At 39.1% G+C, this 12209-nt stretch overlaps 1 protein-coding gene across 1 annotated transcript in view; it reads right to left on the bottom strand.

The window, feature by feature from the left end:
* Positions 1-10603: 10603 nt before the first annotated feature.
* Positions 10604-12209, bottom strand: part of LOC107789109 (fatty acid amide hydrolase) — a 59174-nt gene continuing 57568 nt past the window's right edge. Inside the window, exons 19-20 of the mRNA XM_075225318.1 lie at positions 10988-11083; positions 10604-10888 (exon numbers count right to left, since the gene is read on the bottom strand). Of these exons, the coding sequence (XP_075081419.1) occupies positions 10829-10888; positions 10988-11083 (156 nt within the window). The 3' untranslated portion in view covers positions 10604-10828. The remainder of the gene's footprint in view (positions 10889-10987; positions 11084-12209) is intronic.

Genomic DNA, 12209 nt, shown 5'->3' with positions numbered 1-12209 from the left:
GTTGGAGCGGCCCCTCGATCGTGAGAAAAGGAACGAGGGAGACGTTCATCGTAGATTTTGGGAGAGGTGCTTGAAAAGACCTGCGCCAGGAGTTCCGTCTTCTTGGAAGGGTTTGCTTGAGTGAAGGCGGTCGAGCGTGATGCTCGGTTGCTTTCTTGCCGATGCCACAGAGAGCGAGGCTGGGGCTAGTAGGCCGTAACCTTTTGGGGTGGAGCGTAGATTTTGTCATCTTGTATTTGTTGTTTGCAGAGCATGTTTGTAGATGGATATCGCGCCTTTCGCGCATATATAAAATAAGAGAAAACTTGAAGCTTTATCTCATTTGTACCTTTTTCCACGTTGCCTTTGACCAGGTGGGATGGTTTCGGCGTTTGGCGGGAATCTCGTGGATTCGGAGCTAATTAGGCAGGCCTAGAGGCTTTTGGGTTCGACTTTTGTCGTTAGTAGGTATTGGGGCCTCTGTGCTTTGCCCAACTATTCAGGCTCAATCTTTGAGCCCGGCCTTGACTCGAGCTTACCAGACATCCGGTCTCCTATGCCTGCATGAGCGAATGATAGTCATTTTTATTTCTCGCCCTCGAGCGTTTGTTGTTTCCACTATTTTGGGTTTAGTCTTTGAGTCATGTTGCGACTCGAGCTTCAATTGACCCTCAAGTTTTTTCGTGCTTGCATGGGCGGAAGACGATGGTTTTTATCTCTCGCCCTTGGTCATTTGTTGTTTCAATTATTTTGGGTCCAGTCTCCGAGTCGTGTTGCGACTTGATCTTCAATTGATCCTCAAGTTTTTTTTTATTTTCAAGCTAGCGACAGTGGCTCTTACGCTGTTTTTGGTCATTGAGACCTTTTGATATGTGGCCTGGAGGCTTGCATAGTTAACTATTTTGGATCCGGTCTCTGAATCGGGTTACGACTCAAGCTCATTTTAATCCTCAAGTTGTCAATTTTCAAGCTGGCGACAATGGCTTTTACACTGTGTAGTCGTTGAGACCTTTTAGTGTGTGGACCGGAGGCTTGTTTGGCTGGCGATAATGGGTATTACACTTTTTGCCTGTGGTCATTTTGTAGGCTTTGTTTTCCTCTCATTAAGGTCTTACTGAAATGATTTTGCTTGACCCGTCGTCTGTTCTGGAAGAATCGCGATTTCGAGTCGTTATCGGCGATGTTTGAGCACCTCAGAAGGTTCTTAGCTCGTAGGCTGAGTAGGTCGAAGCCTTGTGATTTGGAGCCGATGTGGTCGAAGCTTGTTTTCCTGTTGAGGGAAACCTGTTTTAATCGGTTCTTTCTGAAGTATATTCGAATTAGTAGCCTGTGATTTTGTTTAGCAACGGTCGGGCATCCCCGAGTCACGTTAATTTGGTTGTATCAGCCATTTTGACCCTAGTCATATGTGTTTGGCCAGAGCCATTTTTTATCCCGAGTTATAGTTTAGGCGTCTACACCGAGGGTATGCCCTTTCGGGATTCTTACAAATGCTACGTATAGCCTAAACTTCGGGATTTTTGAGTTTCATGCCTGTTGAGGTCTTACAGTTTGTCATGCCTGTTGAGGTCTTATAGTTTTATCATGCCTATTGAGGTCTTACAGTTTGTGTTGCTTTGTAGAATAGATCTGGTTATACCGAGTCTAGCCGCTCGGGGTCTTACGGCCTCGGGTTTTCCAATGTAAGGCGATTGGTGACAGTCTCCGAGTCATCGAGTTTGCTTAGGCTCGAAGGCCGTGATTCGTGAGCTCAGAGTTACCTTGCTAGGGCTTTATGAGCTCGGAGTTCCAACCTTGGGGCCGTGCGGGTGCCAAATTGTTGACGCTAAGTCTCTGAGTATTTCGGGATACATTCGGTGGAGGGACCCTTGCCGTGAGCATGCTAAAATCCCCTTTTCTGGAGTACGAGATGCCGAAACATATTCTTTGTTGCTTGGCATAAATATATATTGTTGTGTTGGATCGATCTGTATTAGATCGTATTTGATCGCTCGGCAATTTCCATGTTGCCTTGCCTGAAGTTTTTGTGGTTTTAGAGTTTCGACCCGGAGGCGGTCTGAGCGTTTTGAACTGCTGGCATCCGTTCCCGTTTTTTTGGGACATTTCTTGTGAAAGAATTTGTTACCTTACTTTGAGAAGGAGTCCTTTTTCTTTTGAAAAAAGGTATTCTTCGATTGCCCGATACAATAATATATGTGTCCACCGACGGGCGCCTGACTATATGGACATGGCTCCAATACATTGTTTTCCTACAGGAACCTTACTCGACATTTCAAAACTCCTTCGAGCGAGTAGCTCCCTGGGGGAATGCCCTTCGCTATCCAAAAGTCAGGCGCAGGGGAAATTTGAGCATTTTGCGGAGTTCCACCTTAGGCAGCTCGCAGACGTTGCCTCGTTAAAAACCCTTCTTTTGGGAAAAAACATTTGGTCGAAGGAAAAGAGTGCAACGGATGCATTTTTAGAGCCTTGAGGTCTTCAGATAGTGCTATCATTCCGGCAGCTCCGATCGGGTGCTTGCACAAGGGTTAGTTCCAAAATCGAAACGAAAAGGGGGATGGTCATACCTTGAAGTGAGATATGTTGGCGATGCCTCGGGATTGGTTTATTATAATTGCTTGGGGTGGAGATGTAACATGGATTTCCGTTTTGTCAAGCTCGACCGAGGTCGAGGCCCAATTCGCCCTTTGGCTTATCCAGGGGCAGAAGTATGAGTGTTTGTACCACGTCGTGTATTGCAAACATTTCCCTTGCCTCGTGTTGTTCCCCGAGTTGAACTATAACTACAAAAAAAACTGGAATTAGCTACGAACGTCGTCGCTAATCTATCGCTAAAATGCTCGTAGCTAACAGAATTTCTTGATAATCCGTTGCTAATCTGTCGCTAAATAAGATTAGCAATGCATTTTTCAATTTAGCTACAGAATTTGTCTGTCGCTAAAACCTGATTTTTTAGTAGTGTTTGATCCCGTCCTTTGTTGGGAATTTCATTATCTGATGAAGGGTGGATGGTACCGCTCTTATGCAGTGTATCCAAGGTCACCCAAATAAGGCGTAATACCTTATGTCTCCCTCGATGAAATGGAATTTGGTGTCTCGGGTCGTGCCGGCCACGACAACCGGAAGGATGATTTCTCCTTTCATTGTTTCGCTCGCCATGTTGAATCCATTGAGGACTCGAGTAGCGGGCACGATCTGGTCGAGCAGTCCGAGCTGTTCTATCACCCTTGACCTGACAATATTGGTTGAGATACCTGGGTCCACGAGTACACATTTTATCTGAAAAGAATTTACGAGAAAGGAAATTACTAGGGCATTGTTGTGGGGTTGATACAGGGCCTCGGTGTCCTCTTCGCTGAACGTGAGGGCATCTTTGGGGAAACATCCCCGAGCCCGTTTTTTCTCTGGTGATGGATATTTTTGTTCTTCTCATCACGGGTTCCTGCGGGGCATCGGGGCCCCCCATGATCATGTGGATGACATGTTGCGGCTCGTTTGCCTCATTTTTCTTGGTTGCCTCCCTTTCTCGGAACTGGTTTTTGGCCCGACCGCTAAGTAATTTCCGGAGGTGTCCTTTGTTGAGAAGCCGAGCCACCTCCTCTCGTAGTTGATGGCAATCCTCGATCCTGTGACCGTTCATGTTGTGGAACTCACATACTAAGTTGTAATTCCTCTGCGAAGGATCCGACTGTATCGGTTTGGGCCACTTGGCGTCTCTGATCTTACCGATAGCGAACACAATGTATGACACATCGATGCTAAAGTTGTATTCCGATAGGTGGGGCGTATTTGTTGGTACTATGTTTCAATCAAACCTGGTCCTGTTGACAAGCCCTCGAGGGTCCTGTCCTCGATCCATCCTTTGATCATTGTGAGGTAGGTTGCGCCTTGGGGCGTTCCTCCCATTTTCGAGGTACGACTAGTACCTTTTTTTGTTTGGTTTTGATTCCTTTGCCAGGAGTCTGTTTGGGTACACTGAGCCCGAAGGGGCTCCCAGCTGGTCATCCTCGGCTCTGATCTTTGATTGATACTGGTTGTGTACGTACGACCAGGTCACGGCCGGATACTCGATCAGGTTCTGCTTCAGCTGTTTTGAAGCCACCGGGCTTCGTTCGTTCAAGCCTTGGGTGAAGGCTTGTACTGCCCAGTCATTGGAGACTAGCGGTAGCTCCATCCGCTCCATCTAAAAGCGGGACACGAATTCCCGTAACATCTCGTTGTCTCTCTGCTTGATTTTGAAAACATTAGACTTCCTCGTTGCTACCTTGATGGCTCCGGCATGTGCCTTTACGAAGGAGTCTGCTAGCATGGCGAATGAATCTATGGAATTGGGAGCCAAGTTATGATACCACATCATGTCCCCTTCGAGAGTGTTTCTCCGAATTTTTTCAGCATGTGCCTTTATATCGTTTCCTTTTACAGCATAGGTGTAGGCGGTAAGGTGTTCATTAGGATCGGTGGTACCGTTGTACTTAGGGAGTTCCGGCATTCTGAACTTCTTTGGAATGGGCTTTGGGGCCACTTCCTCAGGGAATGGCCTCTGTACGAACTTCTTCGAATCTAAGCCCTTGAGGATCGGGGGCGCACCTGGGATCTGATCGACCCTAGAGTTGTAGGTCTCAACCTTTTTATCGTTGGCTACAATCATTTTCTCACCCGATTCGATCCTTTTGGTGAGGTCCTCCAGCATCTTTACTATGGCAGGGTCGGCTAAGGACCCGTTATTGCTTGATCTTTTGAGTACTTGCTCGGTGGGGGGAGCTGTTTCCGGCGCTGCTATGCTGGGAGTCTTCGGATGGCTTTTTTCTGAGCAATGGCCAACTGTTATATCTGCAACATTTCAAAAATGATGTGAAGACTAACTTCTTGCTCTTCCCGGGACGGGATGCTTTGAGCTTCATGTTAGTCGCTGTGACGTATGCTCCTGTCGGTGTGAGAAGTTTCGTCGACATGTTGTGCGTCCTGCTAATCCGCGTCTGCTAGAATCGGTCCGGGCGCGTTATCGAGATTCTATGGTGGCGCTCCAGTGGCCGGGACAGCCACGCCATTTTCCCCGTGGTTTTCGAGGTTGTCGTTCTCAACTCTGTTTACCAAACCAGACGTTTTGACCTAAAATCAAGAGATCTTGGACAAGAAAAAGTGTGAAAGATAACTTGTATTTGTGCAATGAAACCAGCAAAAAAATAATCACTATTATTTTTAGCCCCACGGTGGGCGCCAAACTATTTACTGTGAAAATGGTAACAACAATTAAATTTGTAAATAGGATTCAAAAAATACGTGATCTATTCTCAAGCTAGTTGTTTAGAGCAGTTGATGCTAAGAATATGAAGTTTATGGCAAAATACGAGCTAGAAACGGGGCGATAACCAAACCTAAGGGCTTACTGTCCGGGCTTGTTTACCAAGAGGATACAGGCTAAAACGGGGAGTTGAATGAACCGAGAAACCTGCTGCCCTAGTGTAGGATTAGCTGATGAGGGGCCTCGGGGTCGATATCTGGCTCGAGTTCGATGTGTCGGGGGTAGTCGGGGATGGGATAACAGTTAAGATATGATCATACAAGGCTCTCTATGATCAATATCAGGCAATAAATGAAGAACAAATAAGAAAACGATAAAATACTAAAGTGGTTTCGAGCCAACAAGAACAAGCGAGTTAGAAAGAAGAAAGAGAGATATTATTCCACTTGAGTAGAATGGTTGGAGCTCTGTTTACAGGGTGTTAGCAACTCCCCTTTTATAGGAAGGGGGAGCCCAAGCTTAGTACAAGATACATTGCGTGATAAAGGAAATGGGATGGGACATCCGGCTAGCTTTATGACGTATGCGTGGGCCGATGTCGAGCTGCTCAGATAGACCTGATCAACCCCGGATGCATTCCTCGAGAGATTCTTGCGTTCGTTAGGACTTCGGTCGGCATTATCCTTGGCGGGGCATCGACAGATCTTGAAGGAAGTGACCGGCTCAAGATCCCGGACCTCCGGGGTCACCCTCCGAAGCATTTCGTCAAGGAGAAATCGGCCTCCCAGATTTCACCGTACACAAGTGGTGACATGTTGGCAGTTTGAGGAAAGGAAATGATCAAGAGTCTCTCATTTTGATGTCTTGTAAACAAGGCAGGGTTAGATGTCTCTGTTACCCGCCACGTGAATAGAAACAAGGAGGAGCAACACAATCATAGCTTTTACAGCATGGACCTTACACAGTTACAACTTACACCCCGGGGTGTAGTTGCCATGATATATGCCTGCCTAACTGAAGTATTTAATTGTAAATACTAGTTAGGTTTGTTAGCGAAAGTGGATCTATAAGAATTACAATTTGAGTCACCAATCGATAGAAATTCTCACAAAGTGGAAGAATTCCTTGGTTTTCACAGCCTAGAAATTTCTTTTGAGATTCAAAGAGTTTTCTTCATAGACCCTAGTCGTCGTCATTCAGAATAAAAATAAGTATACTTTTTAACACCCATAATGGTATTTATATACATTAGTATTAGGGTTTAGGCAGAGATTAATTAATAATGTTGTGAACTATCTACCACCCCTTATGGGTGGACCCAATCCAATAATATCTTCCCACACTAACTCACTTGTGATACAAAAGAGGAACTGCAATGCTCCACCCGTTTTAATTTATATGACACTTTTCTTATTAGTTTACTCCAAAAATATTGATACAAATTATATTTTATAATAATTTAATATTAATTTTTTTATTTTATCTATTTTGCCCTTAATGAAAAGTTTTTATAGTCACACAAATGTTACTTCCCACAAAGCTTTTATCCCTTAAGTTTTTAAGACCACAAATTTTAAAAGTCGTTTTTTTCCTTAAATGTGTTGAGTCAAACTACCTTATCTATCTATCTATATTATTATAAAAGCATGAAGCCTTTAACTAAAAAGTTAAAATACCAAATTACCCTTTTAAATAACATAGATTTACCTAAGTATCCTTTCTATCTATATTATTATAAAAGCACGAATAATGTATGCTAAATGTTGAACGACTAAAATATCCCTCAAATATTGATCGACTTTTATACCCTTAAATATTTATATAATTTAATGATATAATTATAAATCACCTAAGGCTGAAACTCTTTTTCGATTTAAATTAAACTACAAATACGTTGGGTCAAATACTTTTGGTACATCTTGAACGTAGCCTACCAAGTCTACAAAATTGATTGTCTAATACTGAAAAAAATTTATACTAAATAAAATTGTTATATTGATTCCATTGCCTAATATTTAGAGTCCGGAATCTTCTAAGTTTTGCCATATATTTTACCCTTAATAAACTTTTTTCTTTCCTTATTATATTGGAACATATATATTCTTTCGGACCAGAATAAAACGTGTATTCTCATCTTTCTAACCTTTAAAAGATGGAAATCACATAACTTTGAACGAATTGACTAAGAATTTCAATTCTTTTCGGGTTTAAAGTTCTTTTACTGAAGGAAATTCCAAATAGGCTCTTAAGTCTTAATCAATTCCATATCTTATAGTATCAAACAAGCGAAGAAAAAAAGTCAAAATAAGAACTGCTTTCGGAAACTGATGTGGTACAATGCATTAAACTGTTTCTTAAAAGGTAGTTGTTAATGAGATTTGTTTCTAAATAGTAAATCAATTTTAATATTGGAGACGTATTACAATTAATCAATCTAGACATTGTGATTAATGAATCTTAAAATAAGAAGAATAATTTCCATAACATGAATCATTAAGACTGAACTAAAGTAATTTTTGAACAATAAAAGAAGAAGGTATTATTGTATTCTTAACTTGATTTTACAATTTTAATCTCTAACTATGTGATTCCAAATAGTTTCGCTTTGTCCTGTGATTGCGTCAAAACTTTATTGATGAGTATAATAAACTTTTTTTTATAAGGTTAATGAGTTTATTAGACTATATGTTATATTCTGTAAAAAAAAATTATTTTAAGGAACTGGTTATTAAAATTCCTTCATATCCATGATTAATTTTATAGTATATATGCAATTAAAAGTTTTTATTTTTATTTTTGGTACGCGTTATAATATTTGACAAATAATATTCGTGCATCGCACGAACGTAGAGACTAGTTATTATAAAAGCATGAAGCTATTAACTAAAAAGTTAAAATACCAAATTGCCCTTTTAAATAACATAGATTTACCTAAGTATCCTTTCTATTAATTAAACTAAATATTCTATTTAATAAAATATAAAACCCAACGCCTAAGAGAAGGCAACGCTTCATGATGTGCTGTTTCTAAGTTGCACAAAGAGTCACCGTTCAACTCTCAAACCATCAAACCGTTAGTTACAAACACTACACTTTTTACCGCTTAACAATTATTTCTTTCTTTACTTGCATGCTTGATACAACGGGATTTTGCTATCAGTTTTTTTGGGTTATTCGTACTGGAGGTCATTGAGAGTAGCAGTCAAGGTCGTAATAGAATATATTGTACTTTTCTTTTGAGCGAATTACTACGAATTTTTTGATTCATTCTTTTTGATTTCAAAATTTGGTAATTCCTTTTAATCTCTTTCCATCCTTTTCAGTTTCTTGTAAACGATTCAATAGTCAAAATAAAAGAGAAAAGATTAATAGAATTTTTCAAAATGGTTATCTCAGTGGAGAAGGACTGCACTTGGGAAACAAAATAAAGTACCAAGACCGTGTGGCTTTAGTATATTTAGAATAGGAATATAAACCACTCATAAATATTTCACTTGAATTTCTTTTGTGGTGTAATTGGCATATTAAATTAAATATATATTTTACTAACAATACATTGCCTCCACTGGTTGAAGTTGTTGAAAATCTCTAGAAGATTGAGTATCACCCTCTTATGGTGTCCTTATTTAGAGTTTATTTTGATGTGAGACGTTTTATTATAAATTACCCGAATTGGATAGTAATCTAACTCCGCAAGCACATAAATTGAATAGAATGACTTGATATCCACATAATGTAAGAAAATATATCCACGGAGTTATCTAATGTTTGAAAATGGTGTTAAATGTTGACCATGAGTTCTATTAATTTTTAGTGGATATCCGTTTGGGGCTTGACAAAAAAGAGGATTCAAGTGGTTTCTCTTTTCATTTACCTTTCTGTTGAGTAATGTTTAATTTATGTAGATTGTATTTCCGTGATTAGTCTCTCTATTGTTGGTTGAGTGAACAGAAATTGGGTGAAAATTAAAGCTTCTTCAAATTTACAGATAATGATGCAAATGCAATTCCGGCACTACGAACACAACATGGTTGTGCAGTGTCTTGCAGACACTTCATGAGACTTATTATATTTGCGGCCCAATGGGTAAATTACATTCTCCTTTCTCGTCTTTCATTAAATTCTTTTGGGCTAAATTATGCTCTTGATATGCATCTTATACCATGTAGCTCTTCCTTAGATTTGACCATTCGCCGATATTCATATGCTGTTATATCTTACTTGAAATTCTAGCACCTCTAATTTTGACTCTCTCTCAAAATCAAAGTGTTTTATGTCAAATTAAGTAGTAACAGACACTTGTTGAAAAGGCAATGAAACATCAATTGTCGAAAGTAGCTATTCAAGGTATTAATGCTCTCATTATTCTTACAAGTCTTATTCCAAATTGAATTTTAACTAATCTAAATTTGTAGATCTATCATGTGAACCAGCATATATTATATTGGTTTGTACACTGATCCTTTGAGTTACTATAATATGTTCAGTTCAACTCTCACATCTTCAATTCCATGCTCAAATTATTTGTATTTTTTGGGTGCATGGATCCTTTTCTAGATTGAGTTTTCATAAAGAATTGAATGGATTGAGATATGATCATTGCTCTAATATTTGGATTCTAAAAATGATGAAGAAGACAACAATAAACCATAATAATTATTTGGAAATAACATTAAAAGGGTGGAAATGAAAATACACCATGAATATCGTATATAGAGAATTATTAGGTGAAAGTATGCGTCATTACTTGTTTGTACCTCATAAAATTGAAAAGGACAGCTCAGTGCACTAAGCTCCCACTATGCGCAGGGTCTGAGGAAGGGCCAGGCCACAAGGGTCTATTATATGCAGTCTTACCCAGCATTTCTACAAGAGTCTGTTTCCACAGCTCGAACTCGTGACCTCCTGGTCACATGACAATAACTTTACCAATTACGCCAAGGCTCCCCTTCACCTCACAAAATTAAATTAAGTATAAAAATTTTATGTATCTAATTAAATTTTGATTGCTCATCTTCATAGGTTCAACTGATATCCAATTACCTTAACCTCAACAAGCAAGCCAGATGATCCACATTTATCAATAACAGAAACTTATATTTTATTTTTTAATGTATATTACTCAAATTGTTTTTAATAATATTAATATTATTTTGTAAAATACATGATTCGGAATACACGTGCATGGCACGTGCCGAGAAACTAGTATAATTAAAACATAGGGAGTATATGACTCCTACGAAGAACAAATGCATTAGACCATATTGAAGAGGTTATAGGCTTTTGATTTACAGGTATTCATTATCTATTCTTTGCTTTATATTTTAGTAATAGTGTTAACTCCTTAGTTAAGAGATGACCTAGTTTGTTGAATATGATACCGTGTGATGTAAAAGTGAAAAGTTGCATTATATTCATTCGTCGACACTTTAAATACGCTCATTCAATAAAATAAAATAAAAAGCACATGCATGTGGACACCCCAATTGCAATGCTGAACGCAGGCGAGCACGTGCTATACTCATCCAGTCCTATATATAACCAAACATAACATGAAACTAGTGTATGAATCCAGGATATCCAGCCCCCACGATTAAAGGAATTCAACTACTACTTGCCCAATAAATCAAAGAAAACCTCTGGCCTTTTGTATTCAGAGATGCATAATGCCTGAAAAACCAAGAAACGTACGCTATTTCTTAGTACAAAATCCAATTTTAATAATGTAAAATATGATAAAGATGATCAGGGATTCAAACATTCACTTACTTGCATGCCAAAAGCTATATGAATCAGTAAGGATTCATCCCATGGCTTCCCAATAAATTGAAGACCAATTGGCAAACCAGACATATCATAACCAACCTACCCCCAAAAGATTAAAGAATGTATATATCAGTGTACATTTAATAAAAATCTTGACAGTATTGCAACTAATCTTCAAAGGGTGGGGAAGTTTTTAACTGTTGTTAGGATGGGGCAGATGATTTGACAATGGTAAATACTTACCCATATGGGTGTTTACACAACCAATTTATTTAACTTTACTAGTTAAAATTAAAGTAATAATAAATATATACTACCATTTAACCATAGTCAACTGATAAATGTGTATATGTAAGACACCGTCTTGCACTAGTTTAGTATAAGGAATTTTTACCTCCTATAGTAAAGGTTAACACGTTATTTATTTTAAATAAATTTCATTTAAAAAAATTATATTCTATAGATACCTTTCAATATTTATAGCAAAATATTTAATTTTGATTACCTCCTACCCCTAAGCCACTAAATACGCTATTCAGTTATACTATTTTCTTTCTCTCTACTTTGATACATGCCATTGTCTTCCCCCATATTTTGGGCTATTCTCCGGCGCGAACACTCTTGAACTAGACTCCCCATTCTTCCACCAAATCCCTACTGCTGCTTTTCACAAACCAATTGCCAATATATTTTTGGACTTTGACCTCTCTTTATAAAGCTAGAATAACCGAAGTAGATTTATTTGACTTGTGAGAAAGGCATAGGTTGGGAACAAAAATCTTTTGAAAGAATCCAACAACAGCAACTTGTCGCCATTGCTACACAATTCGTCATTGAAGGATATAAGTTAATTCGTCTTTATCAATCAATTCGTCATTGAAGGATATAAGTTTCTGTGATTTCTACCTCTTCTGAGATATGGCATTGAAGGCTTTGACGTTGTTTTTTGCCATTGTGGCGGTCTTATCGGCGGTTGCTTCTGCTCAGGGAGTGACCTCGGCTCCAGCATCATCGCCGGACCAAGGCGGCGTGTTTTCACTACCAGCTTCCGGTGAACGACGGATTCACCGAAAATTAGGGTTTGTTCTTGAACAAAGACGATGGAGTTTGTGGCTGAGCAACTTGATTTTCTGTTAATATATTTCAATGTATTTTCATGTATTCCATTGTATTTATTGTCTTTTTTTTCATTGTACTTCAATGTATCTCGTTGTATTCCATGTAT

The sequence above is a fragment of the Nicotiana tabacum genome, chromosome 11, assembly GCF_000715075.1.
Source record: "Nicotiana tabacum cultivar K326 chromosome 11, ASM71507v2, whole genome shotgun sequence".
NCBI lineage: Eukaryota > Viridiplantae > Streptophyta > Magnoliopsida > Solanales > Solanaceae > Nicotiana > Nicotiana tabacum.
The sequence above is the reverse complement of the archived record's forward strand: the minus strand, read 5'-3'. Positions and strand labels throughout refer to the sequence as shown.